The sequence below is a fragment of the Haliaeetus leucocephalus genome, unplaced genomic scaffold, assembly GCF_000737465.1.
Source record: "Haliaeetus leucocephalus isolate CR32 unplaced genomic scaffold, Haliaeetus_leucocephalus-4.0 Scaffold136, whole genome shotgun sequence".
Classification (NCBI taxonomy): domain Eukaryota; kingdom Metazoa; phylum Chordata; class Aves; order Accipitriformes; family Accipitridae; genus Haliaeetus; species Haliaeetus leucocephalus.
In genome coordinates, this window is record NW_010972572.1 from 2,155,626 (window position 1) to 2,172,859 (window position 17,234).

At 43.1% G+C, this 17,234-nt stretch overlaps 1 protein-coding gene across 1 annotated transcript in view; it reads right to left on the reverse strand.

Annotated features, from left to right (window-relative positions):
• Positions 1-17,234, reverse strand: part of LOC104843146 (S-adenosyl-L-methionine-dependent tRNA 4-demethylwyosine synthase-like) — a 107,917-nt gene that overhangs the window by 44,970 nt on the left and 45,713 nt on the right. The window contains exons 11-12 of the mRNA XM_010585918.1: positions 10,999-11,176; positions 6,457-6,592 (exon numbers count right to left, since the gene is read on the reverse strand). Of these exons, the coding sequence (XP_010584220.1) occupies positions 6,457-6,592; positions 10,999-11,176 (314 nt within the window). The remainder of the gene's footprint in view (positions 1-6,456; positions 6,593-10,998; positions 11,177-17,234) is intronic.

Sequence of the window (17,234 nt, forward strand, 5' to 3'; positions counted from 1 at the left end):
AGCACTTACAAAAGGATTTCTCACCCCCTCCAAAGCAGTAAGTCTTCCTGATTTTATTTGCCTTGCACAAGTCCATAAGTATGTTCCCTCTGCTTCAGAAGAGCACCAACACACCCGTTACCACACTCCCATAAAATCCATTTTCTTGTTTGCAGTGTTTTCGCCTCAACTATACACTCACCACCCAAAATGAGAAAATAGATCACTCTTGCAGATGCTTTGTCAACTCATCTTTCCAGAAATGTCAAATGAATGGATTCAATGAACCCAATAAATGCTTCTTATCTGAATCATCATGCTAGCGCCATTGATAATCGGTCAGCAAGTAGAAAAATCCAACAGCTAATGCATTTAGCAGAATGGAATATTATGCAATGCTCTGCACAATCCCAATCTATGGCATTTGGCCCCATTACTTCAACTTTATAGGCTTAAATAAAAACATGTTTTAAAATAAAGTGCAGATACAAGTTTCCTTTGCCTAGTTGCCACAAGCAGAATTTTAGGCTCGCTCTTTCCTTTTTAAGAGTTCACATAAAAACACACACATGCTCTGTCTTCTCAGGGTGCTTTTACATGAAGACTACGGCTCTATTTCACAACTAGAGAATGAAAATGTGAGAAGACATCCCCAAGACCACAGACCCTGTTGGGGTAGCTGGGAGTTCTGGCTCCCAGAGCCAAGCCCCAGGCAACAGAGCAGCGCTTTGATAGTGATTGGGTTAATAAATAACAGAAGGGCAGGAAGGGGGAATAGAAAATGGTTTGAACCAAGTTCTCTAAAAGCCAAGTCTGGCATCTCTCACGCAGCCTCTAGGAAGAGCTCAAGGCAAAAGAAAGATCATGTTTAATAAATGGTAAGAATAGCAAATGCTTCTTAAATGTTAAGTAGGAGAAAAGCTAGGCAAGCTATATAATGTGTGCTAGTTAAGGAGCGAAAGAGAAGAGTGAACTTGGAAGAGGAGGAGGAGGGCCCTCTGTTTCTCCCATTTACATTTCATAGGTCAGTGCCCATCTCCCAAAGACATGGGAAGGGGGAGAAGTGCCTTCTACCAACAATGAGGGTGGCAGCTGGGCAGCCTCTCTGCAGCCATAACTACTCCCCTGGCAAGAACAAGCAGCAAGCAAATAGCCCACAGACTTGGCTACTCCAAAGCACCAGGCAGTAATGAGGAGGAGGGGATTGATGTGTGATAACAGACAAAGCATTGGACAAGGACTAAGACCACATGGATTTTACCCCCACCTCTGCCTCAGGCTCACTGGGTGGCCAGAGGCACTTTGTCTTCCCCCCTAGCCTCACTATCCTGTCTTCATAAGACACGCAGTAACAACCAGCAGCTTGGAATAACAGGTCATTTTGATTATGAAGTGTGTTTATGAACATTTTTCCCCTTTTCTTGCCTGCAAGCAAACAAAGAGGTACTGGAACAGGCAGAAGAAATAAGATTTCACTCCCTCTGCAGCCAAGAACCTCACTAAAGCCTCATTTGGATTGCTGCTTGCTATAAGCTAAACTGAAAGGAGATGATGTATTTCAGAGACAATAACTTAGTATTAAACATCATACCTTTGTAACACTCATATTGCATTTCAAAAGGCTTACACCAGAAGTCTCATTAGCAAAACCATTAAAACAAGCACACAGCTGGTGGAAAGCATTTACTGTGCAGAAGAGTCAAATTTTTCTAAATTTATAGCAGCAAAATTGATTGCTGATTCTAACATCTGTTGCAAATTTTACATTTAAATTCTCCTTAAAAAGTCACTTAGCTCAGAAACATCAGACTATGCTCTACAAACCAGTTCCCCTCCCCCAGTAACCACATAAATAATCCCCATGCAAATCAAGTGTGCTCTTTTCATAAAAGCAATTGTTACTGTCATATATTGTATAATAAGCACTAAAATGTGCTTAAGATGTAACTCAATGTATTTACACTATGTTTGTAATCACATAGAAGCCAAGGGTAACTTTGAAGAAAGGATCACATTGGAAAAAAAACCACTAAAGTGAACAGCACCAGATGCAAGCCTGAAAACATTTAAATATGCAGGCTGGCATCTTCATCATCCAGAAATATGAAAGAAACTACCTGTAAGCAGCGTGCAAATGCAGACCTGGAAGATGGTAATAGGAGACGTTTTTGTATTTCATGCCTTTCTCTGGACAAACCATCTCTAGCACTTTCCAGCAAGGAGTACATAGCCACAGGCACCAAATCCATGCACTGTCAAATATGATATCCTAGGACAAGTAGGGCTAAGAATTTCCCTTTTTCATCCTTTCTTAATAAAAAGTGGGGGGAGGGGGGGGGAGACATTTGCTACACCTTGCCCACAGAGCCATGACCCTGTTTCTCTACAAAATCTTAATTCTCTTGAAGCAGAAAAAGATTGAGGGCAAGGTTTTACCTGAGATCTAAAGCAAGAGTCATGTATGATTTCTAAAGACACAAGTCTAACTGAACTCCAGAAAGTGCCAACAAGCTGTTTCTTTTGCTTTTTGTGACCCTCCTGGAAGGACAGGAAGGATAAGGTTCTGCTTCATCATCAGTTCCTGCAGTGCCATAACATCTATTAACCTAAAGGGTTTTTTCCCCCTGTTTGCTTTGTGCATGACTCTAATCTGTTTAAGAGAACATTGGCACCTGTCCTCTGAAAGTTAAAGTAGTTCAGCAATGCCTACTTGGTGTCTGGCAGCACAGCAAGTACTATAAGGTACAGCGTATCGAGCAGATTGGACAGGATTTATCATTAAGTCAAGAAGATACAGACAGAAGAGGTGACACCACGTCAAGGTTGGAAGAGTGCTCCTCAGAGCACATGAGCAACACCAGGGACCTTTTTCCCAGTGCTCATCAAGCCCATGAACATCCATGGACCAGCAGCCACTTGCTTTCAAGAGTTGTCTTACTCTCTCAACAGGTGGAAAAAAACATGCTCGGAGATGTTGCAATGTAATGTTAAAACCACAAACAGGGCATGTTCTGCTGGTACGTCCATCAGCTTCTTTTCTCCAGTTATTTTCAAAGTGCTCGGGTAGAAATCTGTAAGCACTTTTGCCATACTGGGTCACTGCATCCCCACTTCATTTATCAGCAACTCTGTGGGGGATTCCCATTTGTCTCAGTCAACATCCCTGTCACTTGGGAAAACACTTGGTGATTTATGGATGACAACACCAAGAACAACAGTTTTCAAAGTTTCTCAACCTACAGAATCTGGTCTAATAACAGAGGGAAACGGAGCACAAAGTCAAAACGCAAATAGATCACAAGTCTGACTGCTGGTGGATGAGAGCTCACAGAACACCAGTTTCTTATTTTCTTGCTCAGACAGCACACGTTTAGTTAATGGTATTTTTGGAAAAAGCATCAACTTGATCATAAAACTTCAAGAGATGGAAAATCCACCTCTTCCCTCCTGAGCTTCTGGACCCTCATTATTAATCTGTACCTCATTTCTCATTTGGATATGGCACTATGAAGCAGCAGTGGCTGGAAGAAATACCTTTCAACCACTAGAACAGAGATTTCTCATCCTTACAAGAATAAGGATCCACATCCTTAGCACTTGCTCCAAGCGCTTGTCTATCAAGTCAAGTCACCTCTCAACCGTTCTTATGAACTCAAGGCTGTCAGAGAACGAGACTACAAGACTTTTCAAACATGACGTTTGGAAAGGGCACATTCTAAATTGCACATGTTAATGTCTTTCTTCTTCCTCTCAATTTAATTTGGAGGGCAGAAGACACATGACAAGAAACAAATGGAGCCTTCTGGGAGCCTACCTGCTGTTTAACATAAACTCCTCTCTCAAAAAACATTTTCAGCATAGAAAATTTAACACAAAAATCATCTCAATGAGAATCACTCTAGAAAGAATAAAACTTGCTCCAAATAGTAGTGGACAAAGAGGGGGTTTCTTGCTGTTTGCTGCAGGAAGAAGTATCACAAAAGATTTTTATCTTTTATTCCTGAACTTCCTTTGAAAATGCTGTAGCAACTAATCACCAACACGCTGTATGATGCTGTCAAATCATACTGGGAAGTATTCATTATTAAATTCACTCCTTTATTAAGGGCTCAGGAACTTTGTGGAGAACTTCAGTTAAAATAATGAAATCCATTATCAGTGTAACTACCTCATTAAGGCAACAGATTTGAAACCCAACTCTTTGCCCAGGCCCTTCCATTTCCGTTTTAACAAGAATCAGCCTGTTTTTTGGTGGCAGGAAAGAGAACAGCCAGGGAGGACATCTTCACTCCTTTCTTACCTAGGACTGTGTCCTCTCCTCCTCCTTTCTCCCACTGGTCTGTCTGGATTATCAACACTTTGCAGCAGGACCTGTCTCTGTAACTACCCATCCCTGCAGTATCAAGCACAGGGCCCCGGGAACAGCCAGCAGGATAACTGTGCAGGAACAGCACTTGCCAAACAGCACAATGGCAAGCACAGCAAGGTACAACTTGTGTTTTAAATGTGCATAGATCAAACCTATCCATGATTCTTATTAGCAGTGACTCATATCAGCTGCAATGCCGGCTTGTGTCAGTCTCAGGAGAATTGAACAAGCCTGGATGGTTTGTCAGGCCATGTGAAAATATGGGACTTTTATTTTGTTTCCAGATATATTAGCATCACTTACCCAACACAATGCATCAGCACTTCCCCACCTATTCTGAAATAGGAGCTGTATTTCTCAACGATCAGCAGATACATTAGCTTTCACCGTCTTTCATTCATCACAGTCCTACAGAACGGTGCTTAACATCACACGTGAACACCAAGTGATGCGCTCAGGAGGAAAACAGAAAGGTCCTTCTGCCTAGAAGCAGTTCAAGATAATTTTGGGGTACCAGAACCATGTATAACATTAAGAAAAACCTAACAAACAGCAGCTTCCCAAGACTTCTTGCTGTCCCCCATGTGCGATGATGCAATATGCAGTTGAGCAGGGGCTGGCAGAACAGTGTATTACCAACTGGAGCAACTATTAATTGGCTCTTGCATTATCAGTGTTTCAAGGACCCTTCAAAGTGCAGTTGCTTTGAGGAGAAAATGCACCTGCTAGCTGAGCTTCTTTTTCCTCTCCTCTTCACCTTGACCAGAGTATTTTTAGCTGTATGGACAAACTTGCCAATACTTTCACCTTCAATTCTTTGCAAGGAAATTTCTGACAACACACAGCAATGAATGAACCCTATCTATCCAGGGTCAGGAGAGGCAGAATGGAAGAAATGATGGGCAAAAGTAAGTTCCCAAAAGACTTTTTCAATATTTTTGCCTTCAATATTTTAGCTCCCCTTCTTTCCACAGCCTCCTCTACTCACACAGAGAGCTTAGTAAGTTTGTACCTCATTCCAGTAAGCTCAGAGTTTGGCCTGAGATTTTGCTTAACAAGATCAGCCTGCACACTTGCACGCAAACAGCTCGATCAAGCTACTTACATACCTTTGCAGAAGAAAGTGTTGCTCAATTACACCGAGTCTCCCAGATCTACTAATGTAAGTACATTGGCAGAAAATGGTCCAACTTTGTCATCTCAGAAGGCAGAAAACCTCATTATTCAAATGAAACAGCCTCTCTTGTCTGTTTATCTCAGCAGGTAACACGTCAACTTCTGCCAAATCAGTAAACAGAAGTACTTGCTTCCATCAGAGCACAGTATCAGTAAACAAGAGAGGGAAGACGTGCTCATGAAGCACTATTCTTATTAATTCATGTGATGCTGGGACCACGAGTGCTTCATTAATTACAACAAAAACCTACATGGTAGACTAAGTTCTGAGCTGGCAGCAGCAGACGTGATCCCACAGGCCTTCAGGTCATTGTTCAGCTGTCTCAGACACACACAAATTACTACAAACCACTGACGGTATAAAGGATCACCCTTGCTATTATGCTCAGATCTACTGTTTTAGGTAAATCTTCTAGAAATAAGCAGATTTCTATGTAGCAGGAGGGCAACTAGAGCTAGTAAACTCCAGCACACACATAATGTCCTTTATGTTCTATAGCTTCAAGAGAACCTTTGAGAACCAGTGCTAAGAGCCACATGGGAATTTATGATTCTTCCTAGGCTTCCCTGAATTTCCAGTTTTCCTTCCACAGCCTGCTTTCAGTGTAAAGGCCTCATTAGGAAATCATCTATTATTTTGTAATCTCTTAATCTCTCATGTGTCTCTTAACATTCACAGCAGAGTTTACTGTCCCATTTGACACACATTTCTGCTCTCCTTTTGTCATTAAATTTCTCTCCACATGGAAAACTGATCAAACTTGCTGGACTTTATACACCTTAATGTACAAAACACGTAAATATGCTCCCAACACATCCAGAAGCCACTCCACAGTCCATCTTAAGCCTCTCAAATCTTCTACTTTTGTCCTGAGTAGGTAAGGTGCAGAAAGAAGAAAAAAATATTTAAAAATACATTCTTAACCGGGTACCTTTTCAGACAAGGCTTTTAAACTGTCTAGAAACCTCTGCCAGAAATCCTTGAAGAGGGGTCGATCAATTCTCTTCAGGCTCTCTTTGGTGCTGGCATCCACGCTGACATACAGCTGCGTTACTGGCCCAAGGTTCCTTGGAAATAAAAGGGAATTGTTTTCAGACATTACTACTAGCTGAATTTGTGTTTTCCTACCAAAGCACACATAAAACACAGTATCTCCAAACAAGCTGCTCTGCTGGTCCAGTAGCGACTTGAACTATACAGTATTTACAGGGAAAATGATCAAAGTCCAGCAGTTCATCTCTGCCAAGTGACCATTATCTTAATAGCAAGACGTTACAACCTACTTTAAACAAATAATACACCCAAAGCTAAGAACGCCACATACAGAGGCCTTGGCTGACATTTTAATTATCTTTTCCTCACTGAACTGGAACATATTTCACTCCAGTGTAGCTGTAACATTCAGAAAGGCTTCCCAAAGCAGGCTGCCAGGGGTTCATGCGAGGCACTGAAAGGCTCTGCTTCTCACCACAGCCCCTACGGTTAAAAACCATAAAGCTCAGCCCCTTCCCAAAGTTCTATTTGTCCTGGCCCACGGAAAAATAATCCCATTCAATAGAAATACAGCCATAATTCACCCAGTTTCTACTGCTGGACACGTTGAACTTACCTGACCTGCAGCTGGCATCATCAATCATATAATTTTTTGAAGGGAAATCAAAGCTGTTTAGAAAATAAAACCAAGCACAATCCCCCAACCTGTTCTCCTTCCACTTCCAAGGCTTTTATTTCATATAAATCCTGCAGCATAGTCTTTCTGGTCACATAATGCCAGTGAGCACAGCATCTGTGAGCCCAACAGCAGTAACTTCTAAAAAGATTAAACCTCCTCTGCTGTGTGAAGAGCCTGGGTTGAGTCTAATCCCTTCCATAAACCCCAAGGGTATAAAGGAGAAGCAGCAACCTGCAGTCCACTAGCAAAGGGATAATGAAGAGCATTAAGAGAAACAACCTAAAACGAGCTCCCTTGTCACAGACAAAACTGATAAAGCCAGTGAGTATAACACATATCCACCTCTCATGGCATCTTCCACCCCAGTGTCTCCAGGATGAAATGACAGCATCCCAACTGCACCACGTAACTCTTCAGCTCTTAACAGTTTTAGGACAACGTTTTGCAAGCATTTTTTGTGAAGTCTGTTAATGAGCAGGCTATAGTCCCAGCTTGATTTGGTTCTTTATAGAAGATGAGAAGAAATTAGAAACTACTGTTCAGCTGCCAAACAGTGCCACCTAAAAGTACACCAAAGCCCTGCCTTCCCCAAAAGGTGACAGAGTGACAAGAACCGTCCAGAATGAGACCAAACAGAGCTCTTAGCATGCAGAAAAATCCACTTAACATGGACACTCAAACGACCTATCTAACCATATTCTCTCTGTATATATTTAGACAGAAGAATGAAATAGCCCAGAACAAATGTAACATTTTAGGTTAAAAAAAAAAAAAGTTTTGTAAACAAGCTTGTCTGGACTGGCAGCCCAAAGCCACAATCTCCAAAAATGACCAAATGTTCTAAGCACAAGTCGATTGAAGTATTCAGTTTCGAAGAACATAGCCAAAATACTCTTTTCTTTACTTAACACCAGATTTGCCTAATTAAAAGAGGCCCCACTGAAAATGGAGCGAGTGTTTTTCGAAACACGAGCTGAGAAAAAAATCTTCTCTTCTCTGAGGATATCAATCCTAAGGACAGGCAAGAGCCAGACTCACTGTTATAGTGGAGAAAATTAAGGAATTAGAAGAGATCTCAGGGCAGTATTGCTGCCCCACATTGTTCCAAAACAGAGTGGTCCACAGGGCTCTGCCATGGCTGGGACTGGAGCCAGGACAACCTCATGCATGTGCTCTGACGAAGTGGAACAAGAAGAAAGGGCAGTCATAGGTCCAGCCAGGACCAGGGAGAAGCAGAGCACAAACTAATGTTCCCAGAACACAGCTACATTTCATAATTAACAGGAAATTTAGTTGCGTGGTACTAGAATGGATTTTCCAATGTTCTTCCTTAATTTTTGGTTGTAATTTCCAAGCTAGCTTAGACAGCTGAGATCACATCCAGGAGATCAAATTCACAGCATCTACCACATATGAACTTGGGCAGAAATCATAACCAAGTAGCATAGCTGAACTCAAGAGCAATAAATTGACTTCAGGCCACCAGCCATGAGGTGGTTTCACAAGCCCAATAGGACACAGCCTAGTCAACGATTCAAAGAACAGTAACAACAATATAACAAAAATGAGCATTTGCTTATGAGCAATAATAAGCATATTATTATTATTACTGATGCTCATAAATGCAAACACACACACAATGGTTCATGTTCACAGTCACTAATCAGAAACAAGAGGAAGATGAGGACAAGAGCCAGGTAACTGTTCAACAGGAGCTCACGTGCTATAAAACCTCCTTCACTTTATGAAAACATGTGTGCACCTGGAGGCAGATGAAGCTGCAGTCCAAATACAAGAGGAGGTGGAGAGGAGAGGAGAGGAGAGAGGAAGGCCCAGGCAGCACCATGCTGGAGACCCAGCCAGGGGGTCTGCAGAGCCAGCGGGCCCCTCTCCTAAACCCAAGCAAACACCCCAGGCCACGCTCCCCATTTGCGTGCTGGATGCCAGAGGTCATGCTGCCTATTTTAGGACTAACTTTTAGACTATAGCTCCCCTCTACTGTCAGCTCACAGAAAAGTGAGCTTGGTGCATACTTCAGTTCCCACATTAAGCAAATCATTTGCTTTGATGAGCCAAAGATCAGTTGCAATTTTTAAGACAGCAAGACTAGCATTTTATCACTTTCTTTTTTGTTTCTTTTTAAAAAACATTCAGCAGATCATAAGAAATGCAGCTTCAAAATATAGTGTGTGCTCTCTTTTTAAAACGCTATCTTTAGGAAAGAGCAATTTCTGTCTATCAGGCACATAATACATGACTTAAAGTAACTTGATTACACAATTTTTCAATCATTTGGAATGCCTTTGTAGTGTATAATTACTCACTCAAAAATTGCATGCCCTCCTCCCTCACTGCTGTATTCAGACCATGAGAAGGAAGTGAAAAGGAAGCTCTACCACAGAGTGCTAACACGGAGAGGCACTGAGCTGAAATGACAAGCTGAGTGACATACCAAAACCACCCTGCATACAGCTCCGCTAACGCGCTAACTCCAGGGTTGGACTTCGTCAGCATTATTAGCTGACGGTATTCTGACGAGTTCCCAACCACCTTGCAGCTTGCACCACGTGCTGCATTTCCTTGCTACGTGGCTTCGGATTTCATTAAAGGCAGCCTGGATGCCCAGGAACATCAGAAACAGGGATTCTTTGCACTTGTAAAGACTCTTTCATCAGAGTTCATTAAAAAGTTTTGAACATTTAGCTCAAGTCCCTCTGAGAGGGAGGTTAAAAACTACTGATCCCACTTTTGCAGATGAGTATGTGCTTTTCACCTTTTCTTATCCTGCACTCTGGGTCCTGCTGGAGATGCTGAGCTGTATAGATCTTTGGTTTGAGCCATTACGGCTGGTCTTTATGGAGTTAGAACAAAGATCAGACTGCAAGAGAAGCACACAGACCAAAAAGGCAATTTATGAGTTGGGTCTCCTGCTCTAGCTGTTGGAAACACAACAGTTATCCATGTCCCCAAGCACAAAACGCAGCTCACTCACTGTTCTCCTTCCCTCTGTCCTGGTTTCAGCTGGGATAGAGTTAACTGTCTTCCTAGTAGCTGGTACAGTGCTATGTTTTGAGTTCAGTATGTGAAGAATGTTGATAACACTGATGTTTTCAGTTGTTGCTCAGTAGTGTTTAGACTACAGTCAAGGATTTTTCAGCTTCTCATGCCCAGCCAGGGCACCTGACCCAAACTGGCCAACAGTGTATTCCATAACATGTGATGTCCCATCTAGTTTAGGAACTGGGAAGGGGGGGCAGGGAATTGCCGCTCAGGGACTGGCTGGGTGTCGCTTGGCGGGTGGTGAGCAATTGCCCTGCGCATCATTTGTACATTCCAATCCTTTTATTACTACTGTTGTCATTTCATTAGTGTTATCATTATTAGTTTCTTCTTTTCTGTTCTATTAAACCGTTCTTATCTCAACCCACGAGTTTTACTTCTTTTCCCGATTTTCTCCCCCATCCCACTGGGTGGGGGGGAAGTGAGTAAGCGGCTGCGTGGTGCTTAGTTGCTGGCTGGGGTTAAACCACGACACCCTCACACCTCCAGGAGGTACTATATTACATTCTCTTCACTTTCAGAAGTAATCACACTTTAATAGATATAGAAAAGAAAATCAAACTGGGGCAGAAAAAGAGATGAGAAAGAGCATGGGGAGATTAAGGTTAAAATCAAATAGATGCTGAGTTGGCTTCTTGTCAGTGCTCATGCAGACCTGACTCTGATGAGCGATAAAATGGAATTAAAACACAGGTCAGCACTCAAATGTTTTAGTAGGGAGATATTTTGTCCAGCTCTTACCTAATCTCATCTGGGAACTGTGCATTTGTAACCAGGAAACTAGAGATGCTGTGCTGGTGCAGGAGCTTCACAAATTGGTTGATCTCCGGGTACATGATAGGCTCTCCCACTAGTGACAGTGCACAGTGCTTTACTGTCATTGCTTCCTCAAAGCGATCTGCTTTTACTCCTGACACACCTGCAAAAAGAGGGAAGACAGGCTTAAATCAACCCAACCCCCTCCCAAACCATGCATCCATATCTAAAATACACCCCGGCACAAGGAAGACTGAGCAAAACCAGCTGCAGCCCTCCTGAACCAGAGGGGACACCAGGACACAGCCAGTACCCATTGAGCCAACTCTGCAGGAACCCACAAAACAGCATATGCCCAGACACACGGAGCTTGGGGCTTTGTGTGCCCTGTTCACTACTGCAAGTAGTTTTCTAGTAACATTTGAGTCAAGCTTTCCATTGCTAAGACCTCAGTGATGCTGCCCAAATGCTGAGACAGAAACACAAGAGCTAGTTTAATGCCACTTCAAGTAGGCATCTTAAAAAAGAAAACCAGGTTATGTCTGTCTCTGCTGCTGACCCCCTGTGGTCTCCCAGCCCCATGAAGACCAGCTCCCCAGAGGAGCTGGGTACACTTCACCAAGCAGAGCACCAACAACCAGGTCTGAATCCATATTGGAAACCACATGAAATGCAGCTCCACAGATGATGCGTTCAAAAAGAAAACCCAACACATGACACAGTCCTGAAAAGCAAGACATTTCAGAACGAAGAGGAAAACACAAGGAGCTCAACTGTAGCGTCCACGTGAAAATGCTAGCTGCAGGTTTAACCAATCTAAGTCATATCTATTATACCCACGGGAGGGCAGAGGAGAGGCAAATACTCCTCCAGCCCATCCGCATCTGACCAAGTGCTCAGGACCCCATATGGAATCATCTGACTACAAACAAGCTTTTGTTCCAAATATGTCACTTGACATTTCCTTGACGTGCCTTGATGTACTCAAATAATATCTGCAGTTTTAGATTGGGGGTTGGTCTGTTTTCAAAAAAACAAAGACTTGAATTTGAAACCAGGTCCTCAGCTCACCTCTCCTTGCCTAGATGCTGGAGCTCAAGCAGTACAGAAAATTACATGCTATGCTGCAAAGCCAAGATAAAAAGTGTTCATGGATATTACTTCAGCCTCACATAGAAAAGCTGGTTTGCGATCAGAGCAAAGCTTAGTGCATTTTAAACCAGCCAGGCTCAGTCCTGAATAAGCGACAGGACTAATGGTTATTCTGCAGAAACTTGACAGTACTAAATGAGAACTTTATTTGAAAAGAAAGAAGCATCTCAACCACACACTGAGATTAAAGGACTAACTTTCATATTCCTAAAGCTACTGTAAGTAATTTTTGGAACTAATTAATTTCTCTCTCTCAGCATCTTCCCATTGGACTACGATAATTACTGTGCCAGCTTTAAAAGCAGACAGAAAAAAATTCCAACATCACGTAAAGTTTGAGAGTAACTTCCTCAAAACAGTTTACAGCAAATCTGGCATATAGTAAATACACTCCAGAGGAGGGTAGAGGTTTTGTATGCAATCATTTGACCATATAAATCACAAGCTAGACAGGGATAAACTAAACAGGATTAGTGGGTATTCCAGGGAGCACATGAACTCTCCTGCACTTTTGGCTGCCATACTGCTACAGCACTCAACCTCTGCTCCTGTAGATTAGCCTCCTTCTGTCTTCAGTAAATAAACTCCAGCAAAGTCAGAGCCTGGGCAGATTTCATATAGCAATACGGTCCAATACAGGTGCAGGAGCTTGGACCCGTAGGAACTTGAGAAGCCTCTGCAAGAGGCAGTGGCATACAGCTTTTGGCTCCTGCCGAGCTCAGATCTCAAAGCCTCCTTTGATCAGCAAATCTCCTTTGAAAAACTGATTTCAGCTGCTCTCCTACTGGTGCAATTTGGGAAAGAAAAGCATCATCTGGCACATCACCCTAGAGAGGCTGGTTGTTGACTTTGGGTACCCCTCTGCAAGTACGTGTACACCAGTCATCATAAATGCCTGGGTCACTGGGGAGACAAGGAACCTGTTTTATCCACTCTTACAGCAAGACACACAGGTAGTCTTAGGATCTCCTAGTTCAGGTCATACATTTTCATTTATTTTTTCATTTTTCCACCAAGTTGAACCAGAGCTGTATTAGCCGAGACTCCCACTTTCCTATTTTTGAATTATGTTTCCATTTTGTGTGTGCCCTTCGCAAGGGCACAGAGATTTACTAGTCACTACCTCAAAAATGTATCCATCAAATAAACTACTTCACACCTTCCCACCTTAGCTCCCTCTCAGTAAGATGTCTCTCCATCAGTTACTCTAAGAGAGAATTATGTGACATTAACCAACATCTACAGTCTTCAAAAACAGTACAAACTATGGCAACAATAAAAGAGAAGATGACATATCTCTAAAAGCATGCATAGGGACTCTTACAGGATAGAGGGTTATCCTCCATGATATCCTATAGGATAGAGGGTCCCCAAGAATTTTTCTGTTCCTTCAAAGATCTCATTTTTACTGCAATGTGTGGAGTTGTTAAAGCATCAGGTTAGCTCACCATTTCCTTTGGTGCATGGAGATGTCTGTATGTGTGTACCTGAATGCAAAGCTGTAGTACTGGTACTAGAAAGAGCACCAATTTATTCAAATAGCTTCGGGTATTATCTGAGCAGCATTACCAGACATTCAAGACCTTTGAAGGCTCTCTAGCTAAGACATTTTCCCCATGCTTTTCTCCTCCAGTAGCCCAAATAGTCTGGTCTGCTATACTTTGGGGCTTGGTGTTCAAACGTCTCGGCAGATGTGCACAGCACCCTGCTAAAAACTCCTCTGGAGTCCCTGTGGCTGCCCAGCCAGTGCTGCAGAGCCCAGATGCAACCTGTCCTCCCTCTTCAACAGAGCAATCTAGTCCATCTCACTGCTCAAGCCTTGGGGTGGTTTGTGGGGTTTTGGTGGTTTTTTTCTTTTAAAATCAGTCATAACAAAATCTGACCTACCATTTGTGGAGTGCTGCTAAGTTTGCTGGAAGTAGACAGGCATGTTTTCTGCCTGAGGCACTTCCAACCTGGACAGAGGACAGCTCTGACAGGGCACACATGAGACTTTCCTCCTGTAAGACACTGCGCATCTTTTAACTCTCCCTGGCTTCAGCTTACTGCACAGTGTTTCAAATCAATTTTGCTTTCACTGATTCTACTCTAACAATATTTTCATTTGCACCTCAGGGAAGCAACAATGTAAAATTCACAAAATGTAACAACGAGCTACTGGGTTTTTCTTACTGATTCTTTCTTCTCCTTAATAATCCTTTTGCTTTTAGACTCCCAAGACAGGAAGCATGTTGCCATCTATCACTCTGAAAAAGTAACACATCTGTTCTTTTTCCACTTTGCAGCACAGTTCTAGTCCAGAGCCTTTTTTTTTTTGTGGTCTTTCTCCTTTCGCAGTTCCAGGTCAAGGGTAACTGTGCTGAGGATGCACATGCAAGTTTCAGGGAATATTTATGAATTTGTTTAATGGAAAATAAGCTCCAAAAAGAGACAACTGGGATGTCCTTACAGGCGCCTCGTCACTTTGGGAATATTTTCAGATGCTGCCAAGTCTATCTATAATCTTTCCCTCTCTCCAACCCTTTTTGGGTAGACACCAGGGAGTAGTGAGGGAAGAAGAGGATTATTCCTTAGTCTGAAGTTGGGTTTGAACAGATTCCTGCACTCAGCATTCAGAAGAAGGTAGGGCTTTCGCGCATCTGCAAAATAACTTTTGCTTTTCACCTTTCTTTAGTGCAAACAACACACATTTCTGCCACACAGAGGCAACATTTCCATCACACTGCACCAGTACTGCACAGCTTGAGGGCAATTCCTGCCTTCACAAGTATACCCTCAATACCATAAGCAACTGCATGCAAATATAGTCATCACTTTAAACAACATGTGGTTTCTTCCTAAGCAAACATAAATGACTTATTTTGAGTCAAGTCCTGCCTCATAAAAAGAAGGAGGGTTGTTATTGTTTAAGACTTTCAATTTTCACAATCATAACAAAAGTCACAGAACTCCTGGTTACAAGGGGCTCCTGCGGGTCTCTAGTCCAGCCTCCTGCTCAGAGAGGACAATTGCCAACACTGGACCAGGGTGATAATGGCTTTACTTAAAAGACTTGAAAGCCTCCAAGGTTGAAGGGTCCCCTACCTCTCTGGGCACCACCTTGGCTGAACAAGTTTATTTTGATGTCTAACTTGAACTCCCAAGCAGAAACCCAAGTCTTTTGTCCCTTGTTCTACCATGGCAGGTGGGTCTCCCAGCATGGACCAACGTGGGGTTATAACACTCTCACAGAGAATGTTCCACTTCTTGCTGAACTCCACGTGCATCTATTGGCCCAATAATCATGTTTCTCAAGGTCCCACTGAAGTAAAGCTATGCCACCAAGTGTGCCTGCCACCCTCCCTAAATTAGTATCACCTGCGAAGTTGCTGAGGGTGTATTCGGTATCATCACCCCCACCATCTGTTGATGGAGATGTTGTACAACATAGGTTCCTGGATCAACCCCTGAAGTACCCTGCTTGTTATCAGCCACCAAACTGACCTCAAGCTATTGATCACAATCCTTTCAGCATGCCCAGCCACATTTCAACTCATCTAAGAGTCTGGCTATCCAGAATAGACTGAATAAAAGAGCAGAGTTTGAGAAGTGCTCAGTGCCTTAAGCATTAAACATGCATACTCTTGTTTATAGCTGTAACAGTCTTCTATGGCTGTCACAACCTTCCAGACAATATTTGACACCCTACATGCTCTTCACTCATGCAAACCACCTGTACCCAAACTCCTGCTGTGCTGGTACTGCATCCCACCAGCTGTGTTAACAGGCAGACATGAAACCCTGCACCAGCTCTGGCCCAGCCAGCCAGGCAGCACTGCTGCAGGCATCCTGCCTTAACTCAGCACTCTCCCCACACTGCCCACGTGGCTGCAGTGCAAAAGGAACACCAAGGCTAGGGAATGAGACCTGCACTTCCTTACAGACTGCCCTGCCTCAAGCACCGACAGCTGTGCTTTGCTTATCTGAAGGAAGGTGCACTAATGACACCAACCACCTCCTCCACTGACTCCTCTCATCTCACTACTACTTCCCCAAGGAAACCTTCCCCTACCAAATAAACATCATTTTTCCCTATGCCACTATAGCACCTTCACTGCTTTCCCCTGGACGAGCTCTAGAGCTGTGATCCAGTCCACCGGACCACATGTGTGCAACAGGCAGAGTGCAGCCAGGTCTGGTTAGTCTGGCTGCTCCCTATCCAGTTCAGCACAGGAGCTCCTAGGGAACTGGCTTCCCTGGAGCTGCTAGTCTGAGAGTGCAAGATGATTCAAACCAGCCACTTGATGAAAATAAAGCTCATGAGGCCATAACTTGAGTTATTTTTCTGCGTATTATATAACTCCAGTGAATGAGACAGAGCAACTCTGCTCTGCTGACAGAAGGGGTTTTTTGCCTGTCACATTTTTAATCCATCGGGTTCCTTCTGTGCACGGCCAACATAAACAAACGGGCTCCCAAAATGACAGCCAAGACTAAGGCTCATCTTGCACATTTTATGGATGCTTCATTCCACTCCTGCTGCTCACAGAGCCTCCGCTGTCAGTTAGGAAGAGCAGAGTCCTAGACTTGTCCTGCCAAGCTGGCCAGCCCTCCTAGCACACAAAGCAGACCTTGGCAGAGTAAACAAGTTTATCACATTTGGGAAAAAAAAACCCCAACCATCTATATATAGAGATAGATATAGATACATAATGAATAAATAAAGAACTCATAAAGAGTTCCTATAGGAAGCAAAATATGGTACTTTTCAGAGGTGCTGTGTAACTGCAGCTTCAGTCACAAACAGATGTACTGAATAATTCCTGAAAATAATAATCCCCCGAATGCTACTGCTCACTCTTTAATGAGAAAAATGCGATCTAGAAGTTTCAGAGCTAACATAAAAGCTCCCAGGGGATTAAGGCTCAGCAGTGTATTTCCCGCAGGTTAGAGGTTGTTTCCTTTTGCCTTCTACCTGCCCTCATTTTTACATAAGAATCAAGATTCCTCATCATCCAGGCCAGCTTTAACCACTGTGGAAGCCTCCGTGCAAACCGAGGAAAAGGATGACAACTACCAAGATGCACAAC